Genomic DNA, 15,024 nt, shown 5'->3' with positions numbered 1-15,024 from the left:
TCAAATGCCCACTTTGAACCAAATTCCCAAATATTCTCATTCAGTCTGTCTCACTCAGGCTGAAGTCTCCCCTCTGTGACTGTGCGCCTCTTACATAAATAATTTTCCAATTTTCCCTTAAAAGATTAACAAATCAACACTGGCTGCCCTCGATTAGTCCACGCATTTCTAAATGCTCACTAATTTTACCTCAAATTATAGGTTCTAAGAGTTAGCATACATCTATTATGTTGGAAGCTTGGAGGAGAATGAGTCAGGAACTGAACACTTGACCAACAACAGAAGTCATCAGCTGGGGTTTTATAAACACTGCAGGCTGACTGAACCCAATCTAAGATTCTAACCTAGTAAGGATCCTACTTGTTCCTCCCCATTGTTATGGCAACCAGAGGCAAGAGAGTCATTCATGAATGTACAAGTACCTTTATAAGGCTTATGGCAAGAGCTTTCTGTGGCACATGATCGACTATCTCATCGCAAAGTTTACGGATAAATTGATGTGGTACAACAAACACTAACAGATCTGCACCACGTACAGCATCCTTCACATCTGGAATTGCAACCTATAATAAATCACAATAGATTTAGAAAGCAATCATACAGGAAGCAGATGGTGTTCATTTGCAAGTAGGACTTTTACATTCAATCTTTTGAAGATGTGTTCATCACATCCTAACTGCATCTGCCTATCAGTAGTATACATTTGCTTTCGGCAGCTCACAGAGACAATTAGACCCATTACTCCAATGTCTAAAAGAACTGTTACAGGTCATGGAGTTAGTAGGGTAAAAATAATGGTTCCCCTGAGATGTCAATAAACTGAAGGAAAGACTTGCATTTATATAGTACTTTTTGTGACCTCTGGATGTCCCAAAGTGTTTTACAGCAAGCGAACAGATATATTTAAATATCATATACTTATTCTATGCAAAAACTAACATCTCTCTCATATTAGCAATAGATTTATAACAACAATTAAATCATAATCCAATGTCATTCTTTTTTCCTCCCTCCTCCCAAGCTTTCACTCCTTGAGACACAGTAGATCACATGGCAGCAATGGCAAAAAAATTCTACCTTAAATGAAGGAAAAACTAAAGCCTCAAGCACTGTCACAACCTAATATTTTAATCTTAAAAATTAACAAAAATATTGCAAGCTTAGTCAGTAAAAAAAAGTAATTTCTACTTCAAAAGACAATTAGTTCAACTACATTTTTTCTGACTACCACCTTACCACATTTTCAGGCAGCTTGTATCCAGGCAGATATTTAACATTCTCATGTTCTTGGTTTATAATTTCAGTTAGCTTCCTGCCATTAACCAGCTCCTCAAAGACCCACATATTGACCGTGGTGGCAAATTTCTGAATCTTCTGTACATTTTTTCCAATTATTTTTGCAATTGCAGAGCCCCTGAGGAAACATTTAAAGTGTGTAAAGGGAAATGCTCATGACCCATTTTTCAACTTGATGCGGTAGTACACTTTTTTTAAATATATCTTCAATGAAATTAGAGACATTTGAACAATGTTACAGGTTATACAAATGTACATGAAAAATAGTGCAAAAAAATAAATGAGAGGGCATGTGAGCACAGTAATGTAAATACACTGAACAATTTATATTCTGGATTTTAATTAATTATTTTTAGTGATGTACAAAAGTTCTCCACTCCCCCATCCAAATACCCACCTAGCTCAATATAGTAATGTATCATGTTGCAGTACTGAGTGATACACACTAGAAAGGTTCCAGTTTACTGTGGCACTGATAGGTTAGGTTGACAGTGAGGAGCTACAACTGGCTTTAGTGTCCAAAAATGCTAGGAGTGCAGGGAGAGTGGGAGACAAAAAAAAAGAGAAAACAGAACTAGCTCAGGTTCTTACTCCTGACTGCTATTGTGTGGACGTTGGGCGAGAAGGAGCCTGACTGCCATGATCCTCACAGTCAAATGGTCCGGCAATACTCACTGTCCAGTCTCGCACGATGAATTGCCATTTCGGCAAGAAGAGCTGCTGCCATATGTAGAACTGTACTGCAGAATGATTCATTGCCTTCAAGAGAAATGGGGTAAAGGGAGAAAAACCAACAGGAAAAGTGGAAAAGGGAAAAAAGAAAGTCATGGAACAGTTAAGCTCATAGAACTTTTTAACTGAGTCTAGCAGGAACATAGTAACCAATATCTATTCCCTATATTTCCACAGTACACACATTGCAAACAGCCTTCTCTTTTCATCATACTTCAATCATATTTACTTGTTAATGCATTTTTGAGACTGAGGGATTGAAGATGTGTATAGAAAAGAGAGGATATTAAACATGGCATCATGTAACAATTATAGAATGGAATACTAACGAAGATTAACTGACCCTAAATATGTGTACACTATCTTCTACCATGTACTAGCTACTCATGTCACTATATTTACTGTCAACTATAAAACTATCAAAATCCAAAATCAGAAGTTGCCTCAGATATATTTCTAGAATGGACTGAGGTGCTCGATCCTCTGTTTACCTGACCCAACGGGAGTGGGAGCAAAGGGACCAGTAGATTATGGATAACCTGAAGTTGGGGTTCCCCTGCCCACTGTTGGATGTATCCTAACTCCACAAGTACGTTTGCACCCCAAATGTGATGGGGGGGGGGGCGGGGGGGGGGGGGAGATTGGTTTCCTGAGGGCCAGAAGTGGAAACAAGAGGCATCATGGACGAAATTGGAATGGTTGGGGGTTGTCCAATCACAGTAGGTTGGCCAGACACGCTGAATCTCAGCATGTAGATGGAATGGCAATTAGCTCCTAATCCAGCAGATCCTGCCTTGGTTTAATTGGCGAGTTTCCCAAGACTCAGGGCAGGGTTAAATTTCAAATGATGAATAAACATGAGGTATAAAGCCTCATTAGAATATTCTAAAGTGCCAACCCACCTCCTTGGAGTAGGTTGGTCACTTGTCCCCAGTCCAGCCTTCATTAAAATTGAAAGTAGGAAACTTGAAGGCAGGTTGGTATCGGGATTTAGACTTAAAACACTAATTCCCACCCCATCACCCAACCCTAACCCACCTGTTTTTTGGGCTTAAAATCCCACCCTCCCTGTACCAGCTTATTTTAGCTGTGCTGCTTTGAGACGAGGATCTTTGCTACTTGGAAGGTATCAAATTACATGCAAGCTAGCTGCAAGTTTTTCAGCATTTCACAAAAAAATCTGCTTTTTCACTGCAATTGAAGTTTGTTATAATGAACCAATCAGGTCAGTTAGAAAGCACCGCGAGAAACCAATTGGATCACATTAACTGTAGCCAAAACTGAGGATTATTAGAACTAATTTTTTCCATAATTCGTTGTGCAGAAAAGGTTGAAGATGGTATTAAGGACTTACAGTTACAAGAGCTTTTATTTAGTGTTGGTACCCAAGGAAGTTGTATATCATATGGGCCATAAACGCCAAAAATCGCGCTGTCAGGCCAAACAGCCTATTTCTGTATTGTAAAATTCGATGGAACAAATAGTGTAATAAAATATAGATTTATAAACTTTTTTTATTTTCCTCAAAAGGAACTTTCTGGAGCATGAAGAGCTGTTGTTTTGGTGAATTTTTAAGTTTCTGCGAGATTAGCTGTAGCTCCTTTTGAGGTAAGGATGTTGTTCCCTAGCGTGAAATTGTTCACTGTTTTAGTGAACAATTTTATCCAAGCATTTGTAGAATTGAAAATAAAGAGTGCAGTATAAATGGTGATAATTTTTGTAAATTAAATAAAACTTATAAGGCAGGGGAGTTGGGGGGGGGGGGGGGGTGTTCATTTATAGTGTATTGCAAACTTGTAGCTCATTTGTGAGTGAGTCAGTGCCAAATTAGGTTCTGCAACTGATCAGTTTTCAGTTGCTAATGCACAGGTGACCTTTCGTTACTGGGGACGAGCTCCACACTGTCCCTACTGTAGCAGCCAACAGCTATCAGGAAACATGAGGAGTGACAGCAATAAGTTAATAAGACACAAACACCAGATTAGATATGGATCAAGTCCAGCTGAGAGCACAAAATTCTGCTCTCGTTACCAGCTCCTGCAAACTACATTTTTGTTATGTAATCAACGATTTCTTTTAGAAAAAGCAACTACTGATTTTGTAGCATAATTACATTTCTTTTTCAATAGAAAACATATTTCAGCAGGATCAAGAACACCATGAGCTGGAAATTACTGTCAGTGATAACATAAAAACACTTAACATATTAACATTCTTCATTTTACATTCTTCTATTTTTTATTTTAACTAAAGATGTTAACCTATTCATTTTACCCAATAAAATTCGATTGCACCTCCTATAACTATTTCTAATTTCATATTTTAAGTATCGAGAACTCTCCCAGGAGAAACTATTTTTGGTTTAAAGGTGGAATTATGGTAAATTCCAAATTACACTGGTGGTCAATTCATGCTAATTTTTTTAGGGTGGCATTGCAGTCAACAGGAGGGCAAGTTACCCTTGATTCCACTCATATACGTGGCTATCTGTGCTGAATGGCAAATGCAGAATGATTGAGTCAGCACATCATAACTTTTGCAATCATTTAATTCATTCACATCAAGAGAAAAATTCATATCCAAAATACTTAACCACAAATGCCTTTTAAAGAAAGCTGCTCTCAGACGAACACCATTACCTTTGTTCTTGTAATTAATTTAGGTTTCTGGATCCAGACATTGAAAACATATTTGTAAACCCTTCTAAAAGTACCCTGGATCTCATAAAGGTAGCTTGGGTTGCTCCTAACTGATTTTTCCTGCCTTTTCTCCGTTCAAAATACTTGGCCTTTGTTTTTGTTTTCCTACAATTACATGTCTCAAATTAGGGAATGGTGTGTTGAGCCCAAGGTGCCAGAAATGTTTCAAAGAAGTGGGAGATACAATGTTGTGGGATGATTTAGTTAAAAATAGTTAAAACGTGGTTTTATAACTGTGCAAGTAGATAAATAGAGAATATTTAGACTAATTACACCATGGTTTTCCATATTGGCTGGCCAACATGTACTAAGTGACTATAAACTTGCAGCTAAACATAAGAAAAACCATTCAGTTCAACAAATCTCATCCCTTTAACATTATCTCTCATCACAGAGCTCCCAGTTTGCAATGATCATTGGAATGGCTGGGATAAAAAGAATTCTCCAAATCCGTTAAAAAAAAACTCAGTTAAAAGATTAAAAGGAACTGGAAATGGTAGAAATCTGAAAAAATGAACCAAAACAGGAAGTCCTCACTTAATGTCATCTGGTACCATGTCGATTTGTGTTAACATCGCTCTCCAGTTAGAACCCTGCATTTACATTATCATGAAACAGTAGCAATATAATGTCGCCTGGGCGTTCCCATGCAAGTCCCATGTTGAACCTGAGAGCGCTGGATCTCGGGTAAGGTGGGAAGCAGACAAGCTTGCTTGGATCTTAGAGGGGGTTATGAGCCTCAGACAGACCGTTTTGCATAACCTTGTTTTGCAATAACATCCTTTCGCATAACGTCTTGCTTCCCTGGAACCAACTAACAGCATTAAGCGAGAACTTCCTGTATGCTGGAAATAAAATAGCAGATCCATCTGCAAAAAGAAGTCAGGTTTCAACTATAGAATCTTTATATGTTCCAATGATGATTCCGTACTTGAGATATTTACCACTTTTCGGATGCTAATAGATTGAAGTTTTATTAAACTAATACCAGGAATGGGAGGGTTGTCTTATGGAGGAAAATTGGACAGGCTAGGCTTGTATCCCCTGGAATTTAGAAGAATAAGAGGAAACTTGTTTGAAACATACGATCCAGAAAGGATATTTCCTCTTGTGGGAAAATCTAGAACGAGGGGGTCACTGTTTAAAAATAAGGGTCGCCCATTTAAGACAGATGAGAAGAATTTTTTTCTTTCAAAGAGCAGTGGAAGCAGAGTCTTTGAATATTTTCAAGGCAGAGGTGGATAGATTCTTGATAAACAAGAGGGTGAAAGGTTATCGGAGGGTGGGGGGGGGTTGGTGGTTAGGCGGGAGGTTACAGCCAGATCAGCCACGATCGCATTGAATGGTGGAGCAGGCTCGAAGGACCGAGTGACTTACTCCTGCTCCTAACTTGTATGTTCATTTATGTGTTGTGAATTTCCTGTATTTTAAAAAAAAGAGTTAAAAGCCCTAATTTAAACAAAAATCATACATACAACAGTGGTGACAATCTTTTGCAAAATAAAGTCTATGTCACATACTGCATTTTCCTTCTGAAAACCTGTGACTTGGGGCTGAAATTTACGACTGCAAATCAGATCCCATGCTTATGCAAAACATTGGATTGCTAACCCAATGTCATCACGCAATGTCATCATGTCAGTCTCTGACTTTACAGAAGGTGAGCTGGTGTCAAATTGGAATCCTGCCCACCATTTTGAAATAAACAATTAACAAGCCTAGAATCGAATGACTGGAATTTTTCATTGCCCAGTCCATTTTTCTAGAGTTGCACTGGAAGAACATTGGGAGTGATTTACACCAGATTTACGATGCAGGGGCAGATAAAAAGACCTGCAAAGCGACCATAGCTGCATGTAGTAGCAGAGTCTGCTGAAGGTACCAACATTTGGACGTCAGAAGATTTCATTTCTTCACTTTTTTGGAGCTGACATAAAGAGAAAATGAGAGGACAGGGGGCCTTTAAATTGGTGGCTGTGACTGAATTCCTGTTCACGACCTAACCCCTCACCTGCCTAATGTCCCACACTAGACAGCTGATTGGGAAGGATGGGGCTCCGCATCCAATGCTAATTGTCCACCATCACACTAGGCAGCCGCTAATTGGCTGCTCAACACTTAATTTGCCAATTCAATACACTGTGATATTAAGAAACGGCTACAGGTACTGGATACTGAAAAGGCTATGGGCCCTGACAACATTCTGGCAATACTGCTGAAGACTTGTGCTCCAGAAATGGTTGCGCCTCTAGCCAAGTTGTTCCAGTACAGCTATGACATTAGCATCTACCCAGCAATGTGGAAAATTGCCCAGGTATGGCCTGTACACAAAAAGCAGGACAAATCCAACTTGGCCAATTACCACCCCATCAGTCTACTCTCCAACTTCAGTAAAGTAATGGTAGGGGCCATATGTAGTGTTATCGAGCGAGACTTACTTAGCAATAACCTGCTCACTGACACCCAGATTGGGTTCCGTCAGGGTCACTCAGCTCCTGACATCATAGACTTGGTTCAAACATGGACAAAACAGTTGAACTCCAGAGGTGAGGCGAGAGTGACTGCCCTTGACATCAGTGCAGCAGTTGACCAAGTGTGGCATCATGGAACCCTAGAAAAACTGGAGTCAACAGGAATCAGGGGAAAACACTGTTGGTTGGAGTCAGACCGAGCACAAAAGATGGTTGTGATTGTTGGAGGTCAATCATCTCAGTTCCAGGACATTACTCAGGAGTTCTTCAATGTAGTATCCTAGGCCCAACCATCTTCAGCTGCTTCATCAATGACCTTCCTTCCATCATAAGGTCAGAACTGGGATGTTAGCTGATGATTGCACAATGTTCAGCACCATTCACAACTCCCCAGATACTGAAGCAGTCCATGTTCAAATACAGCAAAACTTGGACAATATTCAGGCTTGGGTTGACAAATGGCAAGTAACATTCGTGCCACACAAGGGCCAGGCAATGACCATCTCCAACAACAGAGAAGATAACCATTGCTCCTTGACATTCAATGGGATTACCATCACTGAATCCCCCACTATCAACATCCTGGCGGGGGGCAGGGGGGGTGGTTTACCATTGACCAGAAAGTGAACTAGACTAGCTATATGAATACTGTGGCTACAAGAGCAGGTCAGGGGCTAGGAATCAGGCAGCAAGTAACTCACCTCCTGACTCCCCAAAGCCTACTACAAGGCACAAATCAGGAGTGTGATGCAATACTCTCTACTTGCCTGGATGAGTGCAACTCCAATAACACAAGAAGCTTGACACCATTCAGGACAAAGCAGCCTTCTTAATTGGCACCTCATCCACAAACATTCACTCCCTCCACCACCAACACACAGTGGCAGCAGTGTGTACCATCTACAAGATGCACTGCAGGAACTCACCGAGGCTCCTTAAGCAGCACCTTCCAAACCCATGACCATTACCACCTGGAAGGACAAGGGCAGCAGACATATGGGAACACTACCATCTGGAAGTTCCCCTCCAAGCCACACACCATCCTAACTTGGAAATATATTGCCATTCCTTCCCTGTTGCTGGGTCGAAATTCTGGAACTCCCTCCCTAACAGCACTGTGGGTGTACCTACACCACATGGACTGCAGTGGTTCAAGGCAGCAGCTCACCACGACCTTCTCAAGGGCAATTAAGGATGGGCAATAAATGCTGGCCTAGCCAGCGACGTCCACATCCCATGAATGAATCAAAAAACCTGCCAGAAACTGTAAAATCCAGTCCATGGACTAAGAAGGTGCAAGCAAAATCTAGATTTGGGGAAGATTGGCCAGGATTTTATCATGGTAATAATGATGAAACTGTCAGCGTTTGCCCTCATTACTCCACTGAAATTGACAGCAACTTCCCGAGGCCCCACATATACAGAATAGCATGGGAATCCAGAAGTTATCAGTAAGTCTATGCTCCTTCTCAGAGTGCACTGTAGAGGTTCTCAAAGACTGCAATCAATGAAAATTGATTGAATTGACAGAAACTTCCACGCTTTGCTATGAGTGTGAGGTCATATAAGATGGTTATGTTTTAAACTGTCGCTTTTAATTCAAGATGAAGTGGAGCATAGGAGCTGTTACTTGTTCTGTCTAATGAGAAGTGTGTGGGGCCTGGTTGCTATGAGGACAATGGCAGGGGGGAGTCCTTATTGAAATGAGGTGCCAGTTTAACACCTGAACATGAGCTGGCTTTGCCATGGGTTGACTTACAGACTATCAGGCATTCAGATTCAGAGACCCTGAGGTGCAAGCGAGCACGCAAGTAGCTGCTGTGTGAGAAAAAAGGTGGAGCTATAGCTGTGAGATCAGAATGCTAGCGAGAACAGACTCCCCATTTGAAGTTATGGATCTTGTGGAAATTTAGAAACCGAGAAGCTGCCAGATGGTGCTTTGCTGCTGGAAGTTAATTCAATTGTGCTCAAGGAGGATCGAGTGAAGGGCCTTTTAAAAACAACTCTGGACGACTTGCACCAGTGCAACAGGGAGAAGAGAGCCTGTGTAAACACCAGGAGGGAATCGGTACTTTAAAAACAAGATTACACGTCTGCTGACAGTGCAGTATATTGTATAAACATGGCATTATCAGTCATGCTAAGAAACTATTAAGGGGTGTCTTTTCTGTAGTTTAATATATTAGTTGCCTACTAAGTAATGCTTAGGCAATGTTGATTTTAGATTGTTACAGTAAAAATCTTAAAATTTGAAATTTTGTCTTATGGTTCCTTTAAGTCCATTACTGGGAATTCAAATCTCTTTTTAAAAGTTACCAGTTTCTACCAGGATTGTAACATCTTCAACCGTTAGCCTCAGTGTAAAAATCCTTTGTTTGTTTTTACTAACTTCATAGTTATTGCTAAAAACCCTCACTGCTAATTTTATATGTGTATAATGCCATAAATGGTAAAAAAATTCCAGTTTTAAAAAGTCTTTCCTTATAATTTATCTTAATCCAAACATTTAATTCATTTCACCACCTGAAATTTTAAATTAAAGGTAAAAATATAGACCAGAATTTTCTCCTCATCTCTGTTCCAAAAGGTCTTCCCTTTACTCTGAGGCTGTGCCTTCGGGTCCAAGTCTCTCCTACTAATGGAAACATCTTCCCCACGTCCACTCTATCCAGGCCTTTCAGTATTCTGTAAGTTTCAATCAGATCCCCCCCTCATCCTTCTAAACTCCATCGAGTATAGACCCAGAGTCCTCAAACATTCCTCATATGTTAAGCCTTTCATTCCTGGGATCATTCTCGTGAACCTCCTCTGGACCCTCTCCAGGGCCAGAACATCCTTCCTGAGATACGGGGCCCAAAATTGCTCACAATATTCTAAATATGGTCTGACCAGAGCCTTATAAAGCCTCAGCAGCACATCCCTGCTTTTATATTCTAGTCCTCTCGAAATAAATGCCAACATTGCATTTGCCTTCCTAACTGCCGACACAACCTGCAAGTTAACCTTAAGAGAATCCTGGACTAGGAGTCCCAACTCCCTTTGCACTCCAGATTTCTGAATTCTCTCCACATTTAGAAAATAGTCTATGCCTCTATTCTTCCTACCAAAGTGCATGACCTCACACTTCCCCACGTTGTATTCCATCTGCCACTTCTTTGCCCATTCTCCTAACCTGGCCAAATCCTTCTGCAGCCTCCCCGCCTCCTCAATACTACCCATCCCTCCACCTATCTTTGTATCATCTGCAAACTTAGCCAGGATGCCCTCAGTTCCTTCATCTAGATCATTAATGTATAAAGTGAAAAGTTGTGGTCCCAACACTGACCCCTGCGGAACTCCACTAGTCACCGGCCACCATCCTGAGAAGGACCCCCTTATCCCCACTCTCTGCCTCCTGCCAGACAGTCAATCTTCTATCCATGCTAGTACCTTACCTCTAACACCATGGGCTCTTATCTTACTGAGCAACGTCCTGTGCGGCACCTTGTCAAAGGCCTTCTGGAAGTCCAAGTAGATAACATCCATTGACTCTCCTTTGTCTAACCTACTCATTACCTCCTCAAAGGAATTCTGACAGATTTGTCAGGCATGACCTCCCCTTGATGAAACCATGCTGACTTTGCCCTATTTTACTATGCACTTCCAAGTATTCTGAAATCTCATCCTTAATAATGGACTCTAAAATCTTACCAACGACCGAGGTCCGGCTAATCGGCCTGTAATTTCCCGTCTTTTGCCTCACTCCCTTCTTAAACAGGGGGGTTACATTAGCGATTTTCCAGTCCTCTGGGACCCTCCCTGACTCTCAGCTTCCTGAAAGATCACCACTAACGCCTTAACCACCATTAAGGCTATCAACAAGCTAGTTGAAATCAAATTAACGCTGCCCATCCAACCTTATGGTTGGTGGGCAGGTGAAAAGGCCATGCAGCCTTTACATTTTTTAGGAAATCTCATCCACGAGCAGGATGAGGTTTCCTAAAGCAAATAAACATCAGCTAAGAAAACTTTATTTTTGAATTAAAAACATGTCCCAGCTCATGTGAGAGTCACGTGAGGGGACATGTTTTTAAAAAATTTTTATTATCTTTATTAATTTCTTTAAAAAAGCACTTCAATCTCCCCAAGGCAGCTTTGTGCCTCAGAGAGATTGAAGCATTCTTTTGCGTGCATGCGCGACTTGCACGCCAGGCCCACTCTCCCCCCTCCCACACTGGTAGGGCTGAGCACTGCCACTCGCGATCCACGCAGGGCAGGCCTTAATTGGCCTGCCTGCATGAAATTGCAGAGCGGAACCGATCGTGGGTGTTGGGTGACTTCCCGACTGCTCCTGCCAAGCCCGCCCGATGAGGGAAAAATTCTGGCCATAGCGTTTTTAACTTCCTGTTCTCCTGTATGTGAATACTTCAGTGTGATTGGTCGCTTACTGACAACGTCTCTGCAGTACGCTGAGGCAACCCCTTGACTTGGTGTTAGATTTAAACTGCCTTTGGAAAAGGGGAAAACCACATCACAGAGGTTGCTAGATCTTTGTGGGCAGCTTTCTCGCCACTGCCTCAATATGGAGGCCAATGTAATCAAATATCTTAAAAAAAAAACTTCACCTTAACCAGGACTTTGATATTTGAATTGTTATTAAGTTACTTATTTATACCCCGCACAAAAAAATCCAAACAGAATGCCAGAACTGCAGATTGGCAATTCCAACCACTTGCCAAGTGACTCCTTTTGCTAAGACAGCACTATGAAGTCAACACTGGGACATACATTTTTTTTTAAATATACACACAGCTATCTCTTTTGCTCTACCTGATTCAAACACAGCGTAGACACTAGCTTTCTGTTGAGGTTGTGGAAAGGGATATAACTAAGGATTTTTGGAATCAGACTTGGATAACATCGGAATCCTTATCTAGAGAACCTAAAAATATAAACCACTTTGTCCTGCTTTGCCACACTTTGTTAAGCACATTGTCAAATGAACAGACAATTAGATTGAGGTATTTGGCAGAACGTTTAAAGCTTTATAATTGTCAGGCCTGGTTTATTCAAATTGGCAATATATGTCATAGTGCAAATTCATTGCAACATGTCTGAAATAAATTGAAACTTTATGTAATTCTCAGTTCTCAAATGCATCACTATTTGTTAAGAGAAACTATTAAAAGGCAATAAAACCGTTATTCCAGTACTATGCCTAATATGCAGGGTGAACTGAGTCTATTATTGACTGGCTAGCATTACCCTTAAAAACTTGCACTTTGTATGTCAATAGTGTGGTGAGCAATGTTTGAATTAACTTGGTTGACTCCAGACCTTTCATGACATCTGTTAACTTGATTTGAACCCTGGAACAGAATTCACTGAACTGGTTTAACATGCTGGTAAGCATAGTAAGGGTTATAATGTAACACTGTGTCTATCAAACATTTTTCATTGATGTGACAAACAGACATCTAAGCAGTTTGTTTATTCCATGAACATTTCACATGGTAAATAATATTGTTGCATTACTTTCAGAACAAAATATTATATGGAAATTACAGTACTAAATATGTTATTGGGCTTAACCAATGTGCATTGGCATTTTCCCTCTTTAGTAATGCTGCCAACGCTTCTGATTTCAATGATTTATTGATTAAAATTATTTAATTCCAATGAATAACAAAAACAATACTGGGGAAAAAAAGCCAAAAAATTAGACAGTCTGAATTGATGGAAAACTGTATCAGGAATGGCTGGAAATAAAGCTGCTTTTAAATCACCTTTACTTTAGTTCAGTTTCTGGAAGTCCAGCATTTCTGACCAGCTCTCAAGCTTCACACTGTACTGCTAAATCTGTCTGGCGCACTTGCTTCAATGATAGATTTATGATTCTATTGGGTATTGTGCCAGTCTGCTGAGCTGTAAAATACATATTCACTGGGACAGCTAGTTTAAAAAGCAGGAGGAATAACAAAAAATAGTGAAATGCAGATTTAATGATTGAGCATCTGGTAGTTTGGAATCCAATACCATATTATCAAGTACATTCATAATGTCTTTGGCAATTTTTTAAAAATCTGAATTCCCAGGCATTCATATTAACCAGTGTCAGACAGACCAAATGATTGTATTTGTGGCTAGCAGAATTGTGGAAATGTAACGTATTCTGTTAATACAAATACTATATTAACGTTAGGTTGTTTTTATATTGGCACCATTTTAGATCAATTCCAGAAAGCTAGTAGCCATGAGTGAGCTCCAACATTTGCACTGTTAAATCCAGCTCTTCTACCTACATATCACAGATCCCACCAATAGAAATGTGGATTTTAACCATCAATAGGTTTCAAACTAGATAAATTACTCTGCAATATAAATTATGCAAATTGTTTTTTTAACTGCTGGATTATCAAGAACTTTGACAATTTAGTATTGCCTTGTCAGAATGATTTGATTAGCTAACAGGAACAGGATGAAATACAGGTTCACACTCATAATTCATAGTGTGGAGAACCCAATCACTGCAAGACCAGGCCCGCCCCAACTAAATGGGGAAATTAACCCAGACTCTCTAATGCCACCTAAGCCACAGAACGTTAAATTCTGGAAGAACTGATGAAGATATAATAGTAATAATAGAATGTATAACTGTAAATGGGCTTAGAGAAAATAAATCCATCCTTACACCATGTAATTTAAATGTTACATACTGATTGAGAAGATCTTCTCAGATAACCCTGACGTGGTGAATTAGGACTTCATTTAAATATCAACCTCTGCTAATATTACCCTGAGTGAAAGGGCGATCCTGCACTTGAAATGTCAAAATGTCAGGACAAAGTTGGCAAGTACATTAAAATATCTTATCCCTATATATGGCATGCAACAGGGAAACTCGCAAAAATAGGACTTAATGCAGTTAAGTGACAAGACAAAGATCACAGATTATTCCACATAATGTGTGTTTTAAAAAAACACCAGCAGTCTATACTGGAAAAAGTCGATACATTCCCAAATAAACTGAATTCAAACGATGCAACAATTGTAACCTTCGCCCTGGGTTGCCTAGAAGTGTTACCGTCTGCTGACAGTCCCCGGCGCCCAGTCACAGGTAAATAGCAGCTCACAACAACAACTCCTCACCGTACTCACCAATTTCCAGAGCCAATAATGCACACTTTCAAGGGTGCGGCCATTTGTGAACAGCGCTGGATTTGCTATTGACTTTGCTTGACAGCAGCTGTGGGGAAGCTCGGCAGAGCGTCAATCTAGAGGCACCGGCAGCCGGCACTGAGCATGCGCTAATTCCTTCATGTCACGTGGACATGCTCCTCCTCTGCAGAGTGAAGGCTGGAACTGGGCTGGGAATGGAGCTGAGGATTAAGTTGGGCTGGGAATGGAGTTGAAGCTGGGCTGGAAATAGGGCTGGGATTGAGGACAGAGTAAGGAATGGGACTGGAGCTAGGAATGGGGATTGAGCTGGGCTGCAAAGGTCTGTTGGGCTAGGGCTGGAGCTGGAGTTGCAGCTGGGAATGGAGATGGAGTTAGGAATGGGATATGGGAATGGAGCTGGGGCGGGGGATGGAGCTAGAGGGGTATCTCCAGCACAGAGGTATTGGTAAAATGTTAAAATACAAGCATTGTATCCACCTGAATAATGAAGCTGTTAACAACATCTGCATCATATCCTGGTGGAGCAGCCCACTGGTGACCTCAGCCTCTCATTTGACCCTGACACCATATTTTCCCCATTATCTAATTCCATCTCCCATCATTATCCCAGTACATCTGCTGCGTGACACCCCATTCGTATCTTTGTTAACCTCCAGCGCAACTATACT

General features: G+C 40.8%; 1 protein-coding gene across 1 annotated transcript in view; it reads right to left on the bottom strand.

The window, feature by feature from the left end:
* gpd1c (glycerol-3-phosphate dehydrogenase 1c) overlaps positions 1-14,475 on the bottom strand; it is a 38,876-nt gene extending 24,401 nt beyond the window's left edge. Inside the window, exons 1-3 of the mRNA XM_078538493.1 lie at positions 14,336-14,475; positions 1,237-1,414; positions 423-563 (exon numbers count right to left, since the gene is read on the bottom strand). Of these exons, the coding sequence (XP_078394619.1) occupies positions 423-563; positions 1,237-1,414; positions 14,336-14,379 (363 nt within the window). The 5' untranslated portion in view covers positions 14,380-14,475. The remainder of the gene's footprint in view (positions 1-422; positions 564-1,236; positions 1,415-14,335) is intronic.
* Positions 14,476-15,024: the final 549 nt, after the last annotated feature.

This window comes from Cetorhinus maximus, chromosome 3 (genome assembly GCF_964194155.1).
Source record: "Cetorhinus maximus chromosome 3, sCetMax3.hap1.1, whole genome shotgun sequence".
Classification (NCBI taxonomy): Eukaryota; Metazoa; Chordata; class Chondrichthyes; order Lamniformes; family Cetorhinidae; genus Cetorhinus; species Cetorhinus maximus.
The sequence above is the reverse complement of the archived record's forward strand: the minus strand, read 5'-3'. Positions and strand labels throughout refer to the sequence as shown.